General features: G+C 34.3%; 2 protein-coding genes across 3 annotated transcripts in view; one reads left to right on the top strand and one right to left on the bottom strand.

The window, feature by feature from the left end:
• LOC124359020 (vesicle transport protein SFT2B) overlaps positions 1-5,553 on the bottom strand; it is a 37,113-nt gene extending 31,560 nt beyond the window's left edge. Inside the window, exons 1-2 of one of the 2 annotated variants that reach the window (XM_046811362.1) lie at positions 5,391-5,553; positions 2,218-2,324 (exon numbers count right to left, since the gene is read on the bottom strand). In XM_046811362.1, the coding sequence (XP_046667318.1) occupies positions 2,218-2,289 (72 nt within the window). In that variant the 5' untranslated portion in view covers positions 2,290-2,324; positions 5,391-5,553. The remainder of the gene's footprint in view (positions 1-2,217; positions 2,325-5,390) is intronic. The other variant, XM_046811363.1, reaches the window with a different exon arrangement.
• A 2,870-nt stretch (positions 5,554-8,423) lies between these two features.
• On the top strand, positions 8,424-20,778 carry LOC124359019 (phospholysine phosphohistidine inorganic pyrophosphate phosphatase-like). The gene is made up of 5 exons (XM_046811361.1): positions 8,424-8,776; positions 14,551-14,740; positions 16,337-16,488; positions 18,249-18,405; positions 20,355-20,778. The coding sequence occupies exons 1-5, from the start codon at positions 8,667-8,669 to the stop codon at positions 20,550-20,552; spliced, it is 807 nt and encodes a 268-aa protein (XP_046667317.1). The 5' UTR covers positions 8,424-8,666; the 3' UTR covers positions 20,553-20,778.
• The last annotated feature ends 1,244 nt before the right edge of the window (positions 20,779-22,022 follow it).

The raw sequence follows: 22,022 nt of genomic DNA, 5'->3' as shown, positions 1-22,022 counted from the left end.
ACGGAAATGCCTGCTGGAATGATTTCGGCGATCGTGGAAGCTCTCTTCCCAAGTTACTCTTTGAGGCGGAAGGAGAGAGTAGCGAGGCCGGTTCCAGACGTCCCCATTTTTACGGAGCAGGAGCTTGTAGCAGCGGTGTCTACCATGCGCAACAAGAAGGCTCCAGGACCTGATGGCATTCCAGCTGAGGTTCTGAAGGTTGTGGTGGCGAGTTAATCGCTCTTGCTGCTGAATATGTTTAATGCATGTTTGGTAGCGGGTGTGTTCCCGTCGCGCTGGAAGGTTGCTAGGTTGGTGCTGATCAGCAAAGGCAAAGGTGACCCGAACTCCCCGTCGGCATACAGGCCACTTTGTATGCTTGACACCGCGGGGAAGCTCTATGAAAGATTGCTGAAACCCAGATTGCAGTCGTCCATCGAAGCCGCCGGAGATCTCTCTCCCCGGCAGCACGACTTTCGAAAGAGACACTCAACTCTGAACGCCATTACAGAGGTGGTCAGTGCCGTCCAGCAAGCCGAAACACCTTGTCACCAGGCTCGGCCGATGTTGCTGTTGGTCACCCTTGACGTAAAGAACGCGTTTAACTCTGCTCGGTGGGAGGACATGCTAGAGGCGTTGCAGCGGGACTTCAGCGTGCCCGACTATCTCCTGGTCGTTGTGCAGGACTACCTGAAGAACCATCGGCTGTTGCATGAAACCAAAGACGGAAGGAGAACGAAAGAGGTTCTGGTGCGGCTCAAGGGTCTATTCTCGGCCCAGACATATGGAATGTTTCATACGATGGTTTGCTTCGCCTCGAGACGTCTTCCTAGTGGGTATGCCGATGACATAGCTGCAGTCATCACGGCGAGGACTCCAGACTTGGCACGGTTACGCCTTAATCAGGTAATGATTCGGGTCAATGCCTAAATGACGAGCCACGGACTTGAGTTGGCGGTCACCAAGACCGAGATCGTTACGCTCACTCGACGGAGAATCCCCACTCTGATCTCTATGAATGTGGGGGGTGTCGAGGTTCGGACAAGGACTGCAGCAAAGTACCTGGGTGTGTTACTCGACTGCCGTCTTCGGTATTGGGAGTACATTCAGTCCGTGTGCAACAAAGCCTCTAAGGTGATTATGGCTGATGGCTAACGTAGGAAGCCCTAGGTCAAGTAAGAGACGCCTCCTCATGTCTACTGTAAACTCAACCCTTCTGTATGGCGCAGAGGTTTGGGCGGATGTCCCGAGGATAAGGCGATACAGTCAAAGGCTGTTATCGGTAGAGAGAAGAGCAGCACTTAGGGTCGCCTGCGCCTATAGCACCGTTTCCGGTTCGGCAGTGGTGGTCGTGGATGGGGTGTTTCCTATTGATCTGCTGGCCATCGAGAGACAGACCATCTATCGGGATGCTGCCGAGCGGGGTAGTCAGGATGCCTTGGCTGCTGCCAGGGTGGAGACTCTGCAGGTTTGGCAGCGGAGTTGGACTTAAGGATCGGACAGTCGTTGGACCTTCCGTCTCATTCGAGAGCTTCAACCCTGGATAGATCGTGGCCACGGGGAGATAGATTTCTACCTGTGTCAGTTCCTGACGGGGCACGGTTACTTTAGGAAGTAACTGTACAGGATGGGAAAAGTCAGGTCGCCTCGGTGTGCTTACTGCCCTGAGGAGGATGATGATGTTCATCACACCTTCTTTGCTTGTGGGACCGAGGCCAGGCGTATGCTCGCCACCACAGTTGGTGATGTTTCAGCAGACACCATTGTGAAGCTGATGCTGCAGAGTGAGGATGCACGGAATGTAGTCACCACTCATGTACATGCGATCGTTCATCAGAAGTGTGGAGACGGATGCCTGGCTGACCCCTAGCTTCCGAAACAAGTAGTTTTGTCCTGGATGGGACATAAGACACACGGATCAGGCAAGATGTCATCTGAAAGGGTTCCGGCCTGGGCCCTCCGTGGCCCATAGGGGGTTTAGTGAGTAGTCCACAAGGGACTCCCACACTCTGTGCGCAAATGCATTCCCCCTATGTAAAAAAAAAATGTTCTCTTGTCTTCAATTTCCAACAGTACATAAGAACATTTAACCTTTTTCAGGATGCTAAACAATTTTGTTCTGTAAACAATATGACCATACTGTATCTCCTAATACTATGAATAAATTTCATGAAGGCAGGATATTTTGTGCCAGCTGTCAATATTCCTGATTAATAAAATAAAATTTGTTAAACTTACAGGAATGATTCCCGTAGTACTGTCATCATCCCTCCCATCATCTCCAGCCAAAGCACGGCGAAGCTTATCCATTACTGTTACTCTGCTCCGTCAGGCTGTGTGGCTACCTGCACACAAAAATATAAAACAAAAATTCTTAGTCATTATGGTTAAGTGCTAAAAGAAATATATTTGTTTACAAAATGTTTGCACTCTATATACATATATATTTGGGAACTCAATCGTGTCCACTCCTATCCAAATTTTCTATTTCAAATATTATTAAAAATAATAGAAATATAGAAGAGAGAAATATTTTATTACTTGAAGACTACAGAAAAATAGTTTAATATTTGTAAACATCACCTAACAAAAACTGACACAAGTACGTGGTACTTGTTCTTTGGAGAAAAAGGCTAATAATAATAATTAAACTGGATACTAATACTTTATATAATTAATAAGTTATTATATCAAGGAAACACTGAAAGTCTACAAAAATTATATATATATATATATATATATATATATATATATATATAAATATATATATATATATATATATATATATATAAATATATATATATCAATTATTAAACTTCTTGATACAAAGTTCCTTTAATATTTCGGCTTTTTGCCGTTTTCAAAAAGGTATATAATACAAAATAACAATACAGCAACAAAATTTACAAAAGTAAAAAAAACTAATATATCATAAACTCTAAGAAAGTCATATTTCTCTTATTTACCAAATATCAATTATTCAACATTATTTGATTATACAATGTTGATTTGAGTCTAGTGCAAAGTGGAAATCTTCAAAATAATGTTGATATTTGAGTCTAGTACCATCCCAAATGGCAATAACCTAAATAATTTAAATCAGTGTAATGCCAAATGGCAATCCTGTAAATAATGTCAATCTTATTCTAGTCCCAAGTGGCAATCCTCTAAATAGTGTCAATCTTTTTAGTGCCAAGTGGCAATCGTCTAAATAATGTTGATCTGAGTCTAGTCCCTAGTGGAAATCCCCTAAATAATGGCACTCTGAGTTTAGTCCTCTAGATAATGTTGATCTGAGTCCAGTCCCTAGTGGCAATCCTGTAGATAATGTTGATCCCTAGTCAGTCTAGTGCCAAGTGGCAATCATCTAGATAATGTTGATCTCAGTCTAGTGCCAAGTGGCAATCCTCTAGATAATGTTGATCTGAGTCTAGTCCCTAGTGGAAATCCCCTAAATAATGTCACTCTGAGTCTAGTGCCAAGTGGCAATCATCTAGATAATGTTGATCTGAGTCTAGTGCCAAGTGGCAAACCTCTAAATAATATCACTCTGAGTCTAGTGCCAAGTGGCAATCCTCTAGATAATGTTGATCTGAGTCTAGTGCCTAGTGGCAATCCTCCAAATAATGTTGATATCTGAATCAAGTACCTAATGGAAATCTTGTAAATAATGTTGATATCTCAGTCTAATGCCAAGTGGTGATCATTTATATAATGTTGATATTTGAGTCTAGTGCCTAGTGGTGATCCTCTAAATAATGTTGAATTGAGTTTAGTCTCTAGTTTAGCTTTGGCAGGCTCCAGAAAAGATATTCAACTGGGCTCTGGCATGTCCCACCACCGCATTATACGTCGAGATGGTTTCTTTCTAATAGAAGTATGGCGAGGCCTCTGTAAAATTGTCTGAAAAAGGTGGTCTGAGTATGGGCCAGTCTGAGTCTAGTGCCTAATGGAAGTTCTCTAAATAATGTCGATCTGAGTCTAGTCCCAAGGGGTGATCCTATAAATAATGTTAATATCTAAATCCTCAATTTCACTATTTTTGGACCTAAAAAACCTAGATTGATATTATTTGAAAGAATAGACTTTATTTTACTTATTGTGAAAATTACATGTTAAGACAATCGGTTTTTATTTGATGCTTCCCCAAAGGAAGCCATATTGGCAAGGAGTGCATTCTGTGTCCATCTACAATTTATTAGGCTACATGGTAAATACATATTGCGTACCGGTACATATAAAAAGTTAATGAGCGCTCACATGATCTGAGCTTACATTTGGGTACTATCCTGAGGAATGCTTTTCTATTTTAGCCAGAAGTGTGAGGCACCACCGAAGCCCGCACTGATGACCAGGGGCATTTCCAATTGGTACTTAATCGACCTCAGATAATATGCCAGATCAACCAACGTGATCTAATGTTGGAAAAGTTGACATGATCTGGAAGGTGATTAATTGAGGTCAGGTAAATACCGATCCGAAACGCTCTTGGCCATCAATGCGGGCTACAGTGGGGTCTTAGGCGTCACCCCACACTTCTGGGGGAAAAAGAAAAACATCCCTCGAGATAGTACCTTAATTCAAGCTTGGATCACAAGGGCACTTTTAAAGGTAGCCTATCTTTAACTTAGGAACTACTAGTAACATATTTATAATAACCTAATCTAAACCTGCTTATATAGCGTAATACAAGAAGTAGATAGAGAAAGAGTGGCCTACTTCTCGCTGACATCACTTCCTTTTGGGAGGCAGAAAACAAGAAGCGTCCTTATAATGACGTAATTTTCACAGTAAGCCAAATAAAGTCAGTTTTTCTAATAATGTAATTTTTTTTTAAGACCCCGGTAAGAATAATTTTACAAAAAATAGTAGCCTCCAGATAATACCAAAGTATACAGTATACTACCACGATTTATGGTACACTATATGTTGATGGCATCAAAACATATTGCACACCACTTAAAATAGCTTCTAAAATATTGTTGGCAATAATGATTCTAATAATTTTTCTTCTGGTCTCTTTAAAACAAGAAGTAAAAGCTATAATAATTTGTTTGCCTCCACTAATATGAATAAGTATACAAAATTCACATAAAATTGCATTTAGTTAGAAATTTGTGTTAGACCTATGCCTATGTAGACTAATAAAGAAGGTATTTGATTCCTTCCAAGGGGGCACACGTGAAATTTGAAGGTGGTCACAAGAAAGCACCCACTTTATTAAATCCAAAAAATTAGGCTAGGCTAGGATAGTTTACAAATTTGGGAAGGGAATAATAAACTCAATCTTTCTAATCTGTAATCGAGTACCACATTTTATGTGGTTTTAGAGATATAAAAGCCCCCACAAATCAAAGTTGATATTAATTTGAGGTAAATTATGAGAGAAAATCTACATTAACACAACTAACCTTACATAAGTCCACAAACACCAATACAATACAGTACAAACAGTCTATTGCATACGAAGACGTCGCAACGATAATAGAAAGCCAAAGGCCAATCAAATATTACCAAACTTAAAATAGAAAAAAAAATACAACCAAGAATCTCGAAAAATATGTTTCCACTTTTCGAGTGGAATATGTTTCCACGTGCCATGTCCTAATAAGTAAATTTTGTTTTTACGGTATAATTAATGGGCGGACAGCCTTTTTCAGCTTCTCGTTTTAAATCGCGTGTTCTTCCTAGCTGTGTGTGTGTGTGTGTGTGTGTGTGTGTGTGTGTGTGTGTGTGTGTGTGTGTGTGTGTGTGTGTGTGTGTGTGTGTGTGTGAAACAACCGTATTGTAAATAGTTTTACTCTCTTACCTCTTTATTGATACGTTGTAATAATTTACTGAGCCATTTTACACTTAAATATGTAATCTCTTTTCATTGTGCCTTGTGTTTTATACCTTATAATCGAAGCTCCTTCTCCCAGACGGTGTCAAAGTATTCAAGCAAATGTATTGTGATCATTTTTGTATAGGTAGGTACTAGACAGTCGTATCAAGTTTTACAGTACAAATTGATTCCTTAAAGTCCTGGGCTACTACATTGACTTAACTTACATGGGTGATCCCCTATGAACGATAATTTCAAATTGATTTGTTGAAAGCAAGAAGAGACATACAAGGGGTGTCATTTCAACTTTATCAGAGTCAAAGATTGTTATGAGGCAGTTCAATGCCTTCATGGTGTTGGAATGACCACCACGTCTGCTGCCTTTTCGGAAAGATTATGGTGCTATCAGACAAAGACCATCTATCTATGAGACCAACAGTAACCCTCGTGCGTCTCTGACGGTTCCACTGATGGAATAACCACCTGCATGTTTGAGGGTAGTTGACAAATTACAGACATAAATTATTATTGATTTGCAAATGTATTACATTGTTATTCATATTGTTACTCGTTGTTATTGCACTCTTAATTACTGTTTTATTCTTATTATTCATTCCTATGTATTTACTCGTATAATTACTAATTATTTATTTACGAGTAACTATTTACGAGTAATTATTTATTTTTTATTATTTATTTATTTATTTATTTTGCCCGGTAAAATAAGACATTCTTTACTTTTTTTTATTTATTCTTACTATTATTTTTTTAAATTTCTTATTACTGAATTTTTTATATTTCCTTCATAAGCAATTCCTGAACAAATTGCTTTCAATACGAACGGTCTAATACTAATATATTAGTGAAATTTACCTGTAGGGCCATTTCTGTTTGAGAGACGAGCAGATTGGGTGATTTAGTAAATTGGCCACTTTATACAATAAAATAAACCTTTTATTTCTACATCAGATGACATGGAGTGTTATGGATGTCAATACATACGATATACATAATTTAATTTAGTTCTTATAAAAAAGAATGTGTTTGGAAAGCTCAATGCTTATGACGTGACGGAGTTTTCACATACCGTACATAATTTCATAGTTATTTTGCTCGTCGCACTATTTAAATTCAGTATATTTTCTTAGAATTGTCAAAGTTAATAAATGTATTATCTTATGATGTTAAATGTAGAGTCTTTACTATTTCGTATATTTGTATTCATATACAAATAGAAAATACTACGAAATAAATGTATAGGACATCGAAGACATCAGAAATAGTTATTATGTTACGTTTGCTAATAATACAAAAGTTCACCTGTTCTGCAGTGACAGGAAATAACTGAGGATTAAAGACTCTGGTGTCTATTTAATGACTATTTCCTTCCAAAAGTTACTTGCAAACCTGCAAATTGATTGATTACGTCTTAAATCGGAAATAATCAAACCTTGAAGTTTAACTACACGATTCAGAATGTTACTTTCCATAGAATCACTTCAATTCAAGATTTAAGGGCCTTATTTAAAGTCTAGTCTTAGTCCTACAATGCTATTTTTGTGAACACATGGTGACTCGTCAGCTAGGTACGGTAACTGTAATTATGGGACTACCACTTGTATTTGTCACCAAGGACATAGCCAGAGAGGGGTCCAAGGGGTCCAGGACCCCCCACCCAACTATCCAATTACTGTTTTAAGTAAATGATTATTATTATCTAAATAATTCAATATTACTGACATTTTCTGCTGAAAGATCGTTCTCAATAAAGAAATAGGTCAATAACTTCCTAAGAAATAAAATGGGACCTTACTCTTTATCCACTAAGGAAAAATATCAGTTGTCTGAACTCCCAAAAAAATCTTTCTGGCTTCGTTCTTGTTTGTCACTGTGGGTTCTCTGTAAATAGAAATCGAACACTATACCTAATTTGAGAACTCGTCAAACTGTCTTGTGTTTTGTCAGACTACCAGATTATTGACATAGCATCTCTTGAGTGTACGAAAATCTACTTATGATATTTGGGGAAAGGCGTGATAGTTCATTCTTGGACACTACAAACTGACACAATGTGCAAGTTATATCTAAATAGATACAGCACGAACTGATTATTCCGTGCCATAAAAATAATTACGTATACATTTTGAGACTAAAATACTTCTCTATATAGCCAGATTATAATTTATAGCAGTTATACAAATTATTACCGTTTAAAACATTTTATTCCAAATGGTTATACCGTTTTAGATAATAAGAAAACAATGTTTGAATCAGAATAAGTACAAAAGCAATATGCTTACTAAGCTTACCACTTAAACAAGAAACATTAATTCTAGGCATATAAATTACTAAGTATAACAAATATATATATCCAAATGTCTTTAATTTTGATACATAATAGAGGGTCAGACTGAATAATATAGAGGTAGGCATCCAACAAAAAATAACGTCAACATCACTGGTTAATTTACGATACTCTTAAATTTGTTCGTATTAATCCTTTGGGTATATCTAAGAGGTTTAATCATAATAGCACCATTTACTGTATGTCTGTCTTTCGCTGTTTCAGCAAACCCGCTCCGCAGTAGTCAACACGCGGTTTTTACTCGACTAGACAGTAGTTGTAGACAGTTGAGTTGATTGACGTCAGAGATTAAGTGAGCAGAGAGGACAAAGTAATCACAATTCAAAACTAACCTATAATGGGTTTGTTGTTTAGTTAGTTAATATATTATATTTTAATGTTATTAATATTGAAATAATAATTCTTATAAGAAACTCATATCTAGGCTTAGAGATTTTATTCTCTAGTCGTTTGTGTTATCGTTCTCAGTTAATACATTTTCATAAAAGAACAATTGTAATGGGGACGACTTGGCTTGATAAACCTATAAAGGGATTATTGTTAGATATTTCAGGGGTCTTAAAAAATGGAGATGAAGTGATTAATGGCTCCATAATGGCTATTGAAAAGTAAGTATAGTCTAATAGTAAGTTTTTCGTTAAGGCATAGTTTTGGAATTATAACAAGAAAACTAAGACTTAAATTTAAGGTTGGCAAATTATTATAATCTGATAAGAGTATGATAAGGACACGGTTTTTAAATCGATTAGCATAATCATGGATACTTTATATTCATTTATGGAATAGACGTTTATAAATCATATCAACATATATATATAGTCATATCAATCATATTTTAAAATAAATAATAATATATCGCTCATAGTGAAAGTATTGTAAACAATAAATGAGCTCAAACGATTAGAACTGGAAATACGAAAAACTCATGAACAATAATGAAATTATAACAACATAACAAACATTTATAACAGGAAATATGCTTCATTATTTATCTGTTTTCTCCTGGGTACCAATGATTAATCGCTTTCGAGAAGTTATTGAATCATCTTCTGACGAGAACCGTACTTCTCTTCTGTACAAATATTCACAGACATCTGCAAGCAGGTCAGCTGATATGCCACTTTTTAAACTTCGTTTTACGGTCCTCCACGAGCTTTCAACTCTGGTATTACCTATAAAAGAAAATACGTTTACTAGGGTACTTTGGGATTATACCGACCACACCCAGACATGAATCGTTATTTGACATTTTGCTTCTACTGATTACTAGATTAGCGTAGAACAATATTTCGTCAATATAAAACAGGAATTGTCTTATCGCAAACCCCTCCCCATTCTCAGACAGAGGTCAAAGTCGTGTGGTCTAGTAGATAACGTGATTGCAGAGTCTCGCCGCCCGTTCAGCTGGTTCGTCGCTTTGTTGTACTTCCGTGTTTTACCTCTACATTTCTCCAAACACAAAAATTCAACAAAAACAAACATTACCAAACTAAAACTAAACTCTTTATTGAAAAAACACTCAAAACTTGTAAACTTGTTTTTATTCTTGATCACATTCCGCCACCCAAAATGCGAGTGCCTCCGGCCAAGGAAAGAAAAACATCCCTCGAGATAGTACCTATCAGTAAAATATCAAATTCTAGAGGGGCTGATCAGAAATATAAATTGAATTGTAATGGAAAGGCAATTATGTACAGTGCAAATCATGTGATGCCGCGCGGCCTGCCGTAATCGGGATTCTCGAGAAAGATAAGATAACAGCGACAAAAATACCGATCACAATACCTGGAAATGCTTGTAAGTTTGTAATTTTGCAATTAAAGAGTTGTTTTTTCGTTCTATCATGTCTATTTCTATAAATTTATATTTTTGTGTTCTTCATACTGGTGTGGTCGGTATAATCCCAAAGTACCTATGAAAGTGTTTATAGTTTATAAAAAATCTGTAACGGTTGGTTATATCGAAAGTTATAATTAAGTAATATCATTTTCCAATATTGATATAAAAAACCGGGTCCAGTTATCGTACCCTACCCTTATAATCCATTTTTTTTAACTACTGTTCAAATACAGTAGTAATAATATACAAATGAATAAGAGTGTTATTCCTTCGGAATTTTCTGTAGACTGTATTTATCCTCATGAGTAATAAGAAAAAATTGCGTATAATCATTTTAAATGTGGGCTAGCGGGGAATTTTTGGATTGGGAAGTCTCCTTTAGATTGAGACAAGGGGTAGGGTACGATAAGCGGACCCGGTTTTTTATATCGAAGAATATAGTCATCGATACCTAATATTCGCATCTCAAATCCAAGACTGTCAATCGATATAAAAGTACCTATAGTCCTCAATAACAATCATATGTTTTAAATTAAAATATGAATTTAATATTTACATTGATCAAACAAATTATTATATCCAAAATTAGGAAAACTGAAGACGACCATATTTGCTCCTCTCACAGTTACAGTTGTTTCTTTCCCACAAATTTCACATAATGGGTTTTTCAGTACGAGTCCAACATGTTGAAGCCACGAAAAAGCAACGTCATGTAGTTTTCTAAAATTGACTGCTATTTTTAATAATCAGAATTACTTATGTAAAATTGAAATATTATCCTACGTGTATTATTTTAGAGTGTTTACAGCTGTTGATATAGATAATTTAAGTTAATAGTTCAAAATAATTAATCAGTATCGATTGATTTTATCGATGGTTATGATTAAGTAATATCGTTTGCCAATTTCGATATAATAAAATCGGGTCCGCTTATCGTACCCTACCCGAGACAAGAATTTAAGTACAATGTCTTTGTTAGCTATAATAATTATATCGTGAAAATTGATAAGTATCCAACACAATATCAAATTCCTTTGGACCCATGTTAACAAAACTACGATAAATCCCTCCTTATCTTCCAGGGTAGCTCTTGAAGACTTAATGGCACATGATTCCCGTAGCACATGAGCTTTATTTGGATGCAGTGAAATAAGCAATCCAAAATTAAATCAGGATACCAAATTACCGATTAGAAATACCTAAACTGTTGAATACTATAATTATTGAATAATAGTGAGATTATAGTTATATTCAATTAATTATTGTCAGCTATTTTTAATGTATTTTAATTTGTAAAATGTTGTTAAACTTAATTCAAACAAGGTAAAATTATTATTATGGTATTTGAGTAATAGCCTCAAGTACAATGGTGATGTACATGTGTTATTTGTATCATAAGCCGACAGACTCGTTATAAAATAGTAAAAAGTAACAAAATTTTACACTATTCTGTTTGTTACATTTATAAATACACATAGCATTGATAGTTTTTTCTTCATCATTTAATTATAAATATTTTAGATATAATAGTTGAACTATACTGTAATTTGAAATATCTATAACCTAATTTGGTTAGACATATTTGTTTAGTAGTTTAGATAATAATGAAGTCGTGGAGGCCACTGAATACGCTGTAGCCTTTTGCTCAACTTTTCAATTCTATCTATTCACAAACTGATGTTGGTGTATACTATACTTTCACGTAGTATGTGTTATCCTGGAGATGTTTTTAAATTTAGAGAAAAGCAAAATTTGTACCTTCCACATGCAAATGCAAAACTTGAAGAATTCAAACTCATTGGTAGCGTAATACAAAATTTCTCAGCACATAAAACCTGATGTATTATGTCATAATGTAGTGTCGTAATGTATACTTTCACGAGGTATATGTGTCGTCATGGAGCAATTTTGTGTGTGAGAAAAAGAAAGTTTTGACTGTATAGGCTACTTACAAAACTTGAAGAATTCAAACTCATTGGTAGCCTAATAAACATTTTTCAGTGAATAAAACTAGATGTATTATGTGTCATTATGTAGTGTATATTGTGTACTTTTACGTGGTATATGTGTCATCTTGGAGCCTTTTGTATTTTTGGGGAAAAAGTATAGTTCGGACAGCGTATGTGCAAATCTGTAAGGATGCAGTATAATAAGCGTCCAATAGTTGAGTGATCGATAATATCGAATTATCAATATTGATGAGTAATGAATCCTCACTATAATTACGTTGTATTTCAAATTACAGTATGAAAAGTAATGATAATATGGTGAATAAAAAACTATCTAGGATATGTATTTATAATACATCACAAACAAAACAGTATAACATTTACTTACTTTTTACTGTTTTGAAGGATAAATGTATCTGACACAAATAAAACATGTGCACCACTGCACTTGCAGGCTGCCATTACAGATCTACAGTATTAGTGTCAGTAACAGGTAATTCAGTGGTTACCTATTACCGGGATACTGTTTCAGTAACAGTTGGGCTGAATGATTTGTTCTCATAGCGATGTTGGGTACTCTGTAGCCAGTAACAATCCAGGCCATTTCGTGTAAGGAATGAGGCATATAATAGCAATAGAAATATTTCTACACTATGCAATGTTATTATGCGATAACCTTTACAAGTGCTCACGTGGTCTGAGCTTGAATTGGTACTATCGCGAGGGATGATTTTCCTCTTTTGTAATATAAACTTACAACATTTTCTGCATTTTTATTATCGCATAAGAATTGTAGATTTAAATCACTGCAGACAATAAAGTCTCCCTAAATATATTCATTTGAGTAATAACCTGTTTCATGACACTGAAAATATTAACAAATAGCCATTTGTACACTTAAGTACCTGGTTACTAGTACTGGTTACTGGTTACTGGTAATTGATAATTGATTTAAGTTTAATACTTAGACAGCAGTGAGTTTACAGTGCAATTCAACAGACAGTTTATTAATCTGACTTTTAATCTTTGAGCTCTGTTGAAGCGAATTTTGAAAAAACTGGCTACTTCACCTTGGTTTTTTGTAGTGAGCTATTAAATATTTGTTATTTCTAGGAGATGTTTACTATAGTTATTCTTCTGACATCCAGTGTTTTGTTAGACATACAAAATCAATATTTACATCACTAGGGACCTGTTCAAGTCGAACGGTTATTAGATAGTGACTGTATATTTTAAAGAAACATCACTGTTGATATTTTAGACTTACATCTGTTTTCAAGGCACTTGTCCAGTTTAAATGCTTAATGTTCTTTCTTATTCTGGTGATATACCTCGTAACATAAAGATTCGAGAGGATAGACCCAAATATTAGAGAGAATAGAACTAAATCTTAGAGAGGATAGACCTGTGTGTAACGAGAGGAACTAGATCAATGTCTGTCTTTAGCTGCAGATATGGACCTATGAACTACACTTATACCACTGGTCTGTGTTTATAGGAGGAATCGATATCTTCAATGAGATTGCCTTTGTTCAAGGAAATTACTGCAAATTTAATTTAGTATAATAATATTTTTAAAATATTTTCTTTATTAATTCCTATTTTTGTATTATATAATTATATCTGTTACGTTATATCTTATTATTCAGTTATTTATTGTTATGCATTTCATATTAAGGATAGCCTACTCTGTTAACATGTTCACATCAACTGGTTATTTTCGGACATTTTTATTTGCTGTCTGTCTTCAACAATAATAGAAAAAACCTAATCTTATGTTAAACGTCTAATTATAACAACAAGAATTGCAAGTAGGCTTCGCAATTTTGCACAAATTTATTTCAATATATTTTTTCAATGGTTTCCATATACCCCAGTGGTACCTAAAAATTAATTTTCCTTAAAAATTAAGCAATTGTGCGCTCGACGGGGTACACGATGGTCTAAGGTATTTATTTAAACACAGGATCACATTTTACAAACCACTAGATAGGCAAACAATAAGAACACTATAATGAAATGCATAGAAACGTGTATTCCATCGGACACACAACGCACTTTACTAAAGCCCGGTGTGTAAACGATCGGGTACATAATGGCAGTAGTGAAAGATCGTGTGAACCCGATGGGTTACGTTGTCATGAACATGTTAAAATTATTATATCATTGGAGGTAAATAAATAAAATGTTTTTAAGTTACTTTCCATTCTTCTGAAAGTTACTTGTGTGTCACGTATTATACTTATATGGTTGAAAACACTGAAACTTTTCAATTGTTGACAAAGCGCAATAAACGTCTAAGCAGATTTCCTTATTATATTATTTACTCAATATTATGTTAAGTACAATATCCAATGGAAAGTATATTTTCAGACAAATCATTTCAGATTTATGTATATTCTTGTTTAATGTGACTTCAATTGACATTGATGATAAGGAAACAGTAATGTATATCAGTGTTTTCATTAACTTTTTTTGTCACAGTGGGCGTAAACATTGATTCTAGTATATACACTGGTGTGTAAGGCTCTATAAATTGGAAATTATCAATTACTGTAAAATACATTGATTTGTGAGTTTGATCATTTTTACAGACTGAGGCTCAGCAAAGTACCCTTTAGACTTGTAACAAATGAAACGCAAACTACCAAGTCTAATTTAGTCAAGGAGCTGAATAAACTCGGGTTCGCTATATCTGAGGAAGATGTATTTGCTCCTGTCCCAGTATTGGTTAACATTTTGAAGAGTAATAAATTGAGACCGTTTTTAGTTGTTCACAAGCAGGTGAGTGAAACATTAGTCTTATTACAAAAATAATAAAGCTATATTCTAGTAAACCTTCCTTATTCCGGTTTATTGCTGTTTCTTCCAGAGCCATAACCGCTACGGTGGGAATTTTGATGTGCAGATATGCCATTTCTTCTTTGGAAGATAGGATCACTATACATTAATATAATGAATATCAACAGAGTGATCAAATTCACTGTGTGTACAATCAGTGTTTGTAATTAATACATGGTTGATATCAGTTTAGAGAATTTTAATTCTTTTTTATTTTTTCATCATCAGCTAGCTGTATTTCTAATTAGATAGAATTCTAAGATTGCAATGTGTTAAAGATTACACCTTCACTGCAGCTCTATATTGAGTGAATTCTATTACTCTCCCACCTATTTTGCGTGTGAAGGCGTCTGCGGAAGTCAACATGTTTAGCTATTGTACAATGACTATCTAGCAAGTCCAGTACCAAGTGAGGGTGTACTGACTGTACTGCTATTTTGTGGTTGCATTTAGATTGTACTTAAAATGTATTTTAAAAAAAGCAGGAACTCTCCTTTAACAGTTGATTTTAAATTACAAAAATGCACATACCGAGAAGAAACAGCAAACAATATGTTCTACAGTTGTGGAATGCTAGTTTTATATTAATAAATTATGTTTTAGAGTTTAAAATTGTTTTTATTTTAGAACAATTTAAATTTGGGGGATGGGTGTTGGTGGCAGCATTATGTAGTGATAAGGGGGTTAGTATTATCGTTACAAGGAGGGGGTTCTGAAAAAATATGATTTTAGCATACGTAATTAAAGAACAGTCCCTAATATTTAATCATGATTCAAATGAATGTTTCCACCCTTATCCTAGAAGTCCACTGAGGAAATACCCATTCTTCAGTAGCAGGAACTTATCTTCCAATGTGAAGTTTCACCAGCTTGGCCAGCTTTTGTCGATCAGGGCAAAAATAATTAATCAGATTTAAAAAGTTCCTACTGCCTTAAGTCTACCTGATTCAGAGTTGTTTTAAGACCTTATAGTACTTCAACTTGGCAAGCAAATATAGATCATTAAGATAAACCAAAAAATTTACCTGTTGGAAGCTGACAAATCAGCACATGGGTTTCAAAAAACAGAACAGAATTGAAGTAAAGGAATGTCTTTTCTTTTACTATCCCATACGATAACCAAGCTGCAGAAATTGTATTAAAATACATCAAGTTTACAAAAATATTTTTCAAAAATTCAAAAGAAAACTTTTAAAGATTCAGATTTTGGGCAACTTAGTTTAACCCTGAATAGTGCATAAAATTGGTGGTAGAACTGATCTTTCACCATTTGTCGTGTTAAGCTGTGACTGGCTGTTGACCAATGTTAAATTTTAGTGATACTACCCGTATATTCAATGTATAGATAATGAATAAAGTTATTTTGAAGTTAAAATAAATTTAGTAGAAGACTCGGCATCATTTCTGTGTTACTCAGTTTCTTTAAGAGTGTGTTCGAGGATTGTGATTCTAGTATGTAATATTATTCAAATTTAGTACGTCATAAATTGATTAAAGGTCAAAATTTATAATTTAAACGCAATTATGTTATGTCCTCAGGTGATGAAAGAGTTTAAAGACATTGATACGAGTGACCCTAATTGTGTTGTTCTTGGAGACGCAGGTCCAAACTTTTCTTTTGAAAATATGAACAAAGCATTTAGATTACTCGTTGATTTGGCAGAGCCAAAATTTTTCTCATTAGGATTGGGGTGAGTATATAAGAAATAAGAGGTTATATGAAAACGAAAATAACAGATTAGGGACCATAAAACTTTTCAGTAATTTGTTGTTCACTGAATTCAATAAGTTTGACTGCTTAACCGTAAAGAGTTGTTCATTTTAGAAGGTGCATGGGGGGTGTGGTAATTACTCAAGAAGTAAAATTCAAGAACGTTAAATTTTGCTACAAAAGGTTCAACTAAAAGAGTCATATTTATACAAAATTGCACTCAACAGTTTGGGAGAGAGAGAATTTTCTTTATTCTAAAACATACATTGTGATACATTAAATGTAAACATTAACTTTATATCAACAACGCCAATATCTATAAAAATCTTAAACTAACAAATCTCTGGCGTAGTGATAAAGAAATACAGATGTACAATATTTACAATGATTTAAAAATTTTTTATAGAACAATATTTTGTACGAAATATTTATAGTACATCAACAATTATGTTAAAAGGCTATATTAATTGATCATATCCGTACATGAGCACTAATGTTTGGGAGAGAGAGAATTTTCTTTATTCTAAAACATACATTGTGATACATTAAATGTAAACATTAACTTTATATCAACAACGCCAGTATCTATAAAAATCTTAAACTAACAAATCTCTGGCGTAGTGATAAAGAAATACAGATGTACAATATTTACAATGATTTAAAAATTTTTTTATAGAACAATATTTTGTACGAAATATTTATAGTACATCAACAATTATGTTAAAAGGCTATATTAATTGATCATATCCGTACATGAGCACTAATGTATGTAAGGAGAACAGTAAGGATGGATGATGATGGTGTTAAGACCATTGTAAAACTGATTTTTATTACAAAAATATTTTACAATATGACAATTGGCTTGGAGACAACTACGAGAACGGGAAAGTTATGACCAAAATGTCACACTTTTTCTGCGTAACAGTTACATATATTGAGGCAGGATTTTTGGTGATTCTTGTTTCACCATAATTGGGATTCTAACATAGGATTAGGATCACACTTAAGACATGTTTCTCCATTAATTAATTTGAAGGGTTAAAGTCAAGGCCAGTCATCTGATTCACCATTTCCATTGTAGTTCTTTTTGGCCATAATTCTTTAAGATCAGGTCATGAATTTGGGAACAATCAATTAAAATGATAATGCCAAGCTATGTAGATTACTCTTTTCTAATAAAGTCCACAAAAAGTGTAGACAAAATTTTTTCACCTTGGCCCCAAACATGTTTGTTATCAGTCCAGGTACAGAAGTAAAAAAAATAATCACACCTAAAATGGAATAATATCCATTCAGAAATGAGTTTCAGGCCAGAGTCACTTGATTCACTGCTTCCATTCAGTGTATTTGGCCCCTCTGGATCACATGGTATAGAAATCAAGTTGTTATTAATATCAACCTATAACATAACATGTTAAATTTTGTTTTTGGTCACTTCGAATCACAACCGATTACACAAAAATATCTAAATATAATTTTTTGTGGAAATTAGGTTAATTGATGAACTTATTTTGTGGATAAACAAAAAACCATAATTTTTAGAAAATTTGACACAAAATATGGCCGCTTTAGTGTTCACAGAAAAACTTTGAAATTTTTCTCTGCTTGTCGAATGTTATATGCTGTACTATATTTAGCCAATCAATTCCACTTTGTCCATATTTCCTTACAGTCACTAATATGATAAATATCAGCACAGTACTAGTTTGTAAAATTAAATTTCTTGTAACATTATTTCAGGAAATACTATAAAGAAAAGGATGGTCTGACACTGGATGTTGGAGCTTTTACAAAAGCATTGGAGTTTTCGTCTGGAGTAAAACCAAAAGTTATTGGTAAACCTGATGCTTCCTTCTTCTTAACCGCTGTTGAGGATATGAATCTACAACCTAACGAGGTATAATAATCAGTGAAATTGATAGTATTGACCTATACCAACTGACTTTTTTGTAGATGAAGTACATGAGATAATTTCACAAAATTCTAATATTAACTTCAATTATTGCTTTAAAAAGCGTAGTGATAAAAATATGGAATGAAATGTTCATATTAAATAGAAGACTTTGTATTTCATCTTTCGCACATATCTAGAATCCAAGAAAGTTTAAGAGGGGATAATAGTGTGGTTTCCGTCGTTCCCTCCCATTTTGCATTAATCTAAATCAGAATCTAACACTTTTTAAGAGAATTTTTCTTATACAAATGTGGTTAATGCGTTTTAACAAATAAACTGACTGTAAGTAATGAAAATGTAATCCAAAATTCATTTTAAAAATATAATCATTTTAGCCAACAACCTTAATGATATTTTTTACATGAGTTCATAATTTTTAGAGTAATTAATTTTGAAAATTAACAAAAAGTATCAATCAAGAAATTTTGAGCTTTAAGCTACATTTACACTGTCGAGTAAAGGTGTGAGAGAATGCACAACTGCTGTAGCATAATGTGAACAAGGATAAACAATTTTATTTGCTTGAACTGTTACAAATACTTGTGACAGCTGCTTTTCCAAATGTTGCAGGAGTCAATTCAAAATCTTGTCACACACGATAGTGATATCTGGGCAATGTTTATCATTGAAATTTTAATATCAGACTCTATTCGTCATGTACAACTGTCCAACACAGGTTGCGCAACCATTCAAGAGCTCTTGGACCCTTACACTGACAATTTGTATTGCCAAACACAAAACTTGCAACATCTTGCCAGTGTAAATGTAGTTTTATCAAAATTACATCAGTAAGCATTCATTATTTTATGACAGATTTTAATTTTGTAGTAATGATTTACAAAAAACAAATACCTTTACGATTCAATTATTTTGTATTTGGGTGTATCGGCAAGTGAGAGATCCGGGTTTGAGTCCCGGCGGAGCAAGTACTTTTTGTGATTCAATGTTTATTGAAATTAAATTAGGCAATTGCCATTTATACAAGTTTAATTAATGTAAATAAAAGTCATTTGACAGGTATTTGGTCTTCCGATCATATGTTTTTTTTTTTTTTTTTTTTTTTTTTTTTCCTTCTGAGGGAAGAGGACACTTTGTCCCCGCACTTAGTCCTAAAAGGACCTTTGCGCCTCCCTTACTTTTATTTGTGCCCTCAAAAACCGAGGCTTTTGCAAAAACCAATCAGATTTAAGGGCTCCTGTTCTTTGATGTCCTTGGGGCTGAGGAGGTATGCTCCCAGGTATCTTTTCCTAGTCTCTACGATGGCAGGACAATCCAACCAAATGTGCTCCGCTGACTCCTCCTCCTCTCCACAGAGTCTACATTCGCTGCTCCGACTAAGGCCTACCTTCAAAAGGTGCTTTCTCAGAGGGCCATGTCCTGTCAACATTCCTAATATCAGTCTTATATCCTCCTTATTCTGGTCTAGGAGAGCTGTCCATCCTTTTGCATAAGGAGAGATAAACATTTTGGATATTCTTAAACCCGAGGCTCTGCTCCAATTCTTATATCTTGTCCTCTTTTCCCAATCTTTAACCAGAGCTTTAATGCTGGAGAAGGATATTCCACATCCTGGCTCTGGCCCCACCAATATGGATTCCGCTCCCTTTTTGGCGAGGATAACCGATCATATGTTAGTTTGGTTATTAGTAGTAAATAAAATAATAGTAAAAAGTGAGGGCTCTGTGGTGTAATGGTAGCACATGCACTCGGCAATTGAGAGATCCAGGTTCGAGTCCCGGTGGAGCAAGTACTTTTTGTGATTCAATGTTTATTGAAATTATATATATATACAACAAAAAACAAATATATATAATATATTCTTGAACATAGTGACCAAAAGACGTTTTGTGATATTTAACAAATAAATTGATATGTTTTCTGTGCGAGGTTAGGTTGTGATGGTAGGTGACGATATTGAGTCGGACGTGGGAGGCGCCCAAGCTTGTGGTCTCCGAGGCGTACTGGTGAAGACAGGAAAGTTCCGTCCAGGTGACGAAACGCATCCTCGAATCAAGCCAGACGCAATCATTACGAACCTGTACCAAACTGTGGAGATGGTGTTGAACAGCCCGTACAATGTAACATCATGATGACACAAACCTCGGTTTAATAATCTAGGATAAGTGTAAATAAGTGTTAAATGTCTTATTGAATCTATTAAATTTACAATGGTTTTTAATTATACAAACTGTTAATTTAGAGTATATATCTTTGTCATTGGCATGATAACAAATTGTATATAAAAATTGAAATAAATATAATTTAGTTACCAAATATTTGTCATGGAGGAAGAATAAAATGTTGGTCACAATTGTATTTATTCCCACAGAATGTTTTTTTTTTTTTTTTTTTTTTTTTTTTTTTTTTTTTTTTTTTGCTATATGTAGTTAGGTTAGTTGACAAAGTAATAGGCGCTTCTTCAAAATTTGATGACAACTAATACAAATGTAATGCAGTTGTAAAATAAAAGGTGTTCCATATAGCAAGTGATGTTCTTTGCATCAATAGTTTGCTATAAACTTGTCTTGTAGTAATGTGCATGTGAATATGTCACCATTACACAGTGCATATTGGCTCTGGGTAGCTTGACCATTAGGGGAGATGTGCATCAAGTTGGAGTCTACCCAACTTGTGGTACAAATTCCAGATCAGTGGATTTGTACATTTTTGTGGCTAGCAGGAAAAAACTATTTCTTCAAAAAAAATGTAGGGTATATTTTAATTTTTACAACCTTTAACCCATTGGGGAACTTACCCGAGCGCCACTCATTGCGGCCGAGCAGGACTGAATAATCTTGCCCGAGCAGCACTCATGTTCTTTCTAGACGCTAATGATCAAGTATTTGTTTCTCCGCTAGATCGCAGTTTTGTGATCCTCCTGCATCCTTATGAGCAATCATTCCGTTTCGATTTGTTATGTTTGACGCTGGAACTACAACTAATAGCTTGTTTTGTTATTGTTTACATTTTGCCATATGCTCAATTTGTATCACTTCAATGTTCTGCTTACATTTTACGTATTGTGTTCTCAATGTTTAGTGTTATTGAATGAGTTTTTAGTTTGCAAGACAATTTACATACTTCAGAAGTAGACATACTTGGACAGTGATATTGAGATATCAAAGATACTCAAAGACTGGCACAAAAGTGAATTATAAAAAAATAAATTATAAATGAATGGTCATTGTATGTAATGTAAATAGTTTATTTGAATTGTCATTTTCATAATAACAATTAAATATAACAAACAGGTGTATCTCATCTCCTAGACAACTAATTACTTGTAATAAAACCATCAGAAAGTAAATACATTTCTATTGTTTTGTTATCATGCTTTATAATTATGTAATCCAATAAAACTTGGTTTTCCATGTAAAAAACATTGTGCTGTTTTGAATAAAAACTATTGAAACAAATTAACAGAAAAATAATAGACGGTTGCTTTTGATTTTTTTTTCTTACTAAACAAATTTTTAAATATATACTAAAAAATTGGAGAAAGCAACAAACACTATTATAGAGCAACCAAATAGACTAAAATGTCCTGAAATTTTTTTTTT

The sequence above is a fragment of the Homalodisca vitripennis genome, chromosome 4, assembly GCF_021130785.1.
Source record: "Homalodisca vitripennis isolate AUS2020 chromosome 4, UT_GWSS_2.1, whole genome shotgun sequence".
NCBI lineage: Eukaryota > Metazoa > Arthropoda > Insecta > Hemiptera > Cicadellidae > Homalodisca > Homalodisca vitripennis.
The sequence above is the reverse complement of the archived record's forward strand: the minus strand, read 5'-3'. Positions and strand labels throughout refer to the sequence as shown.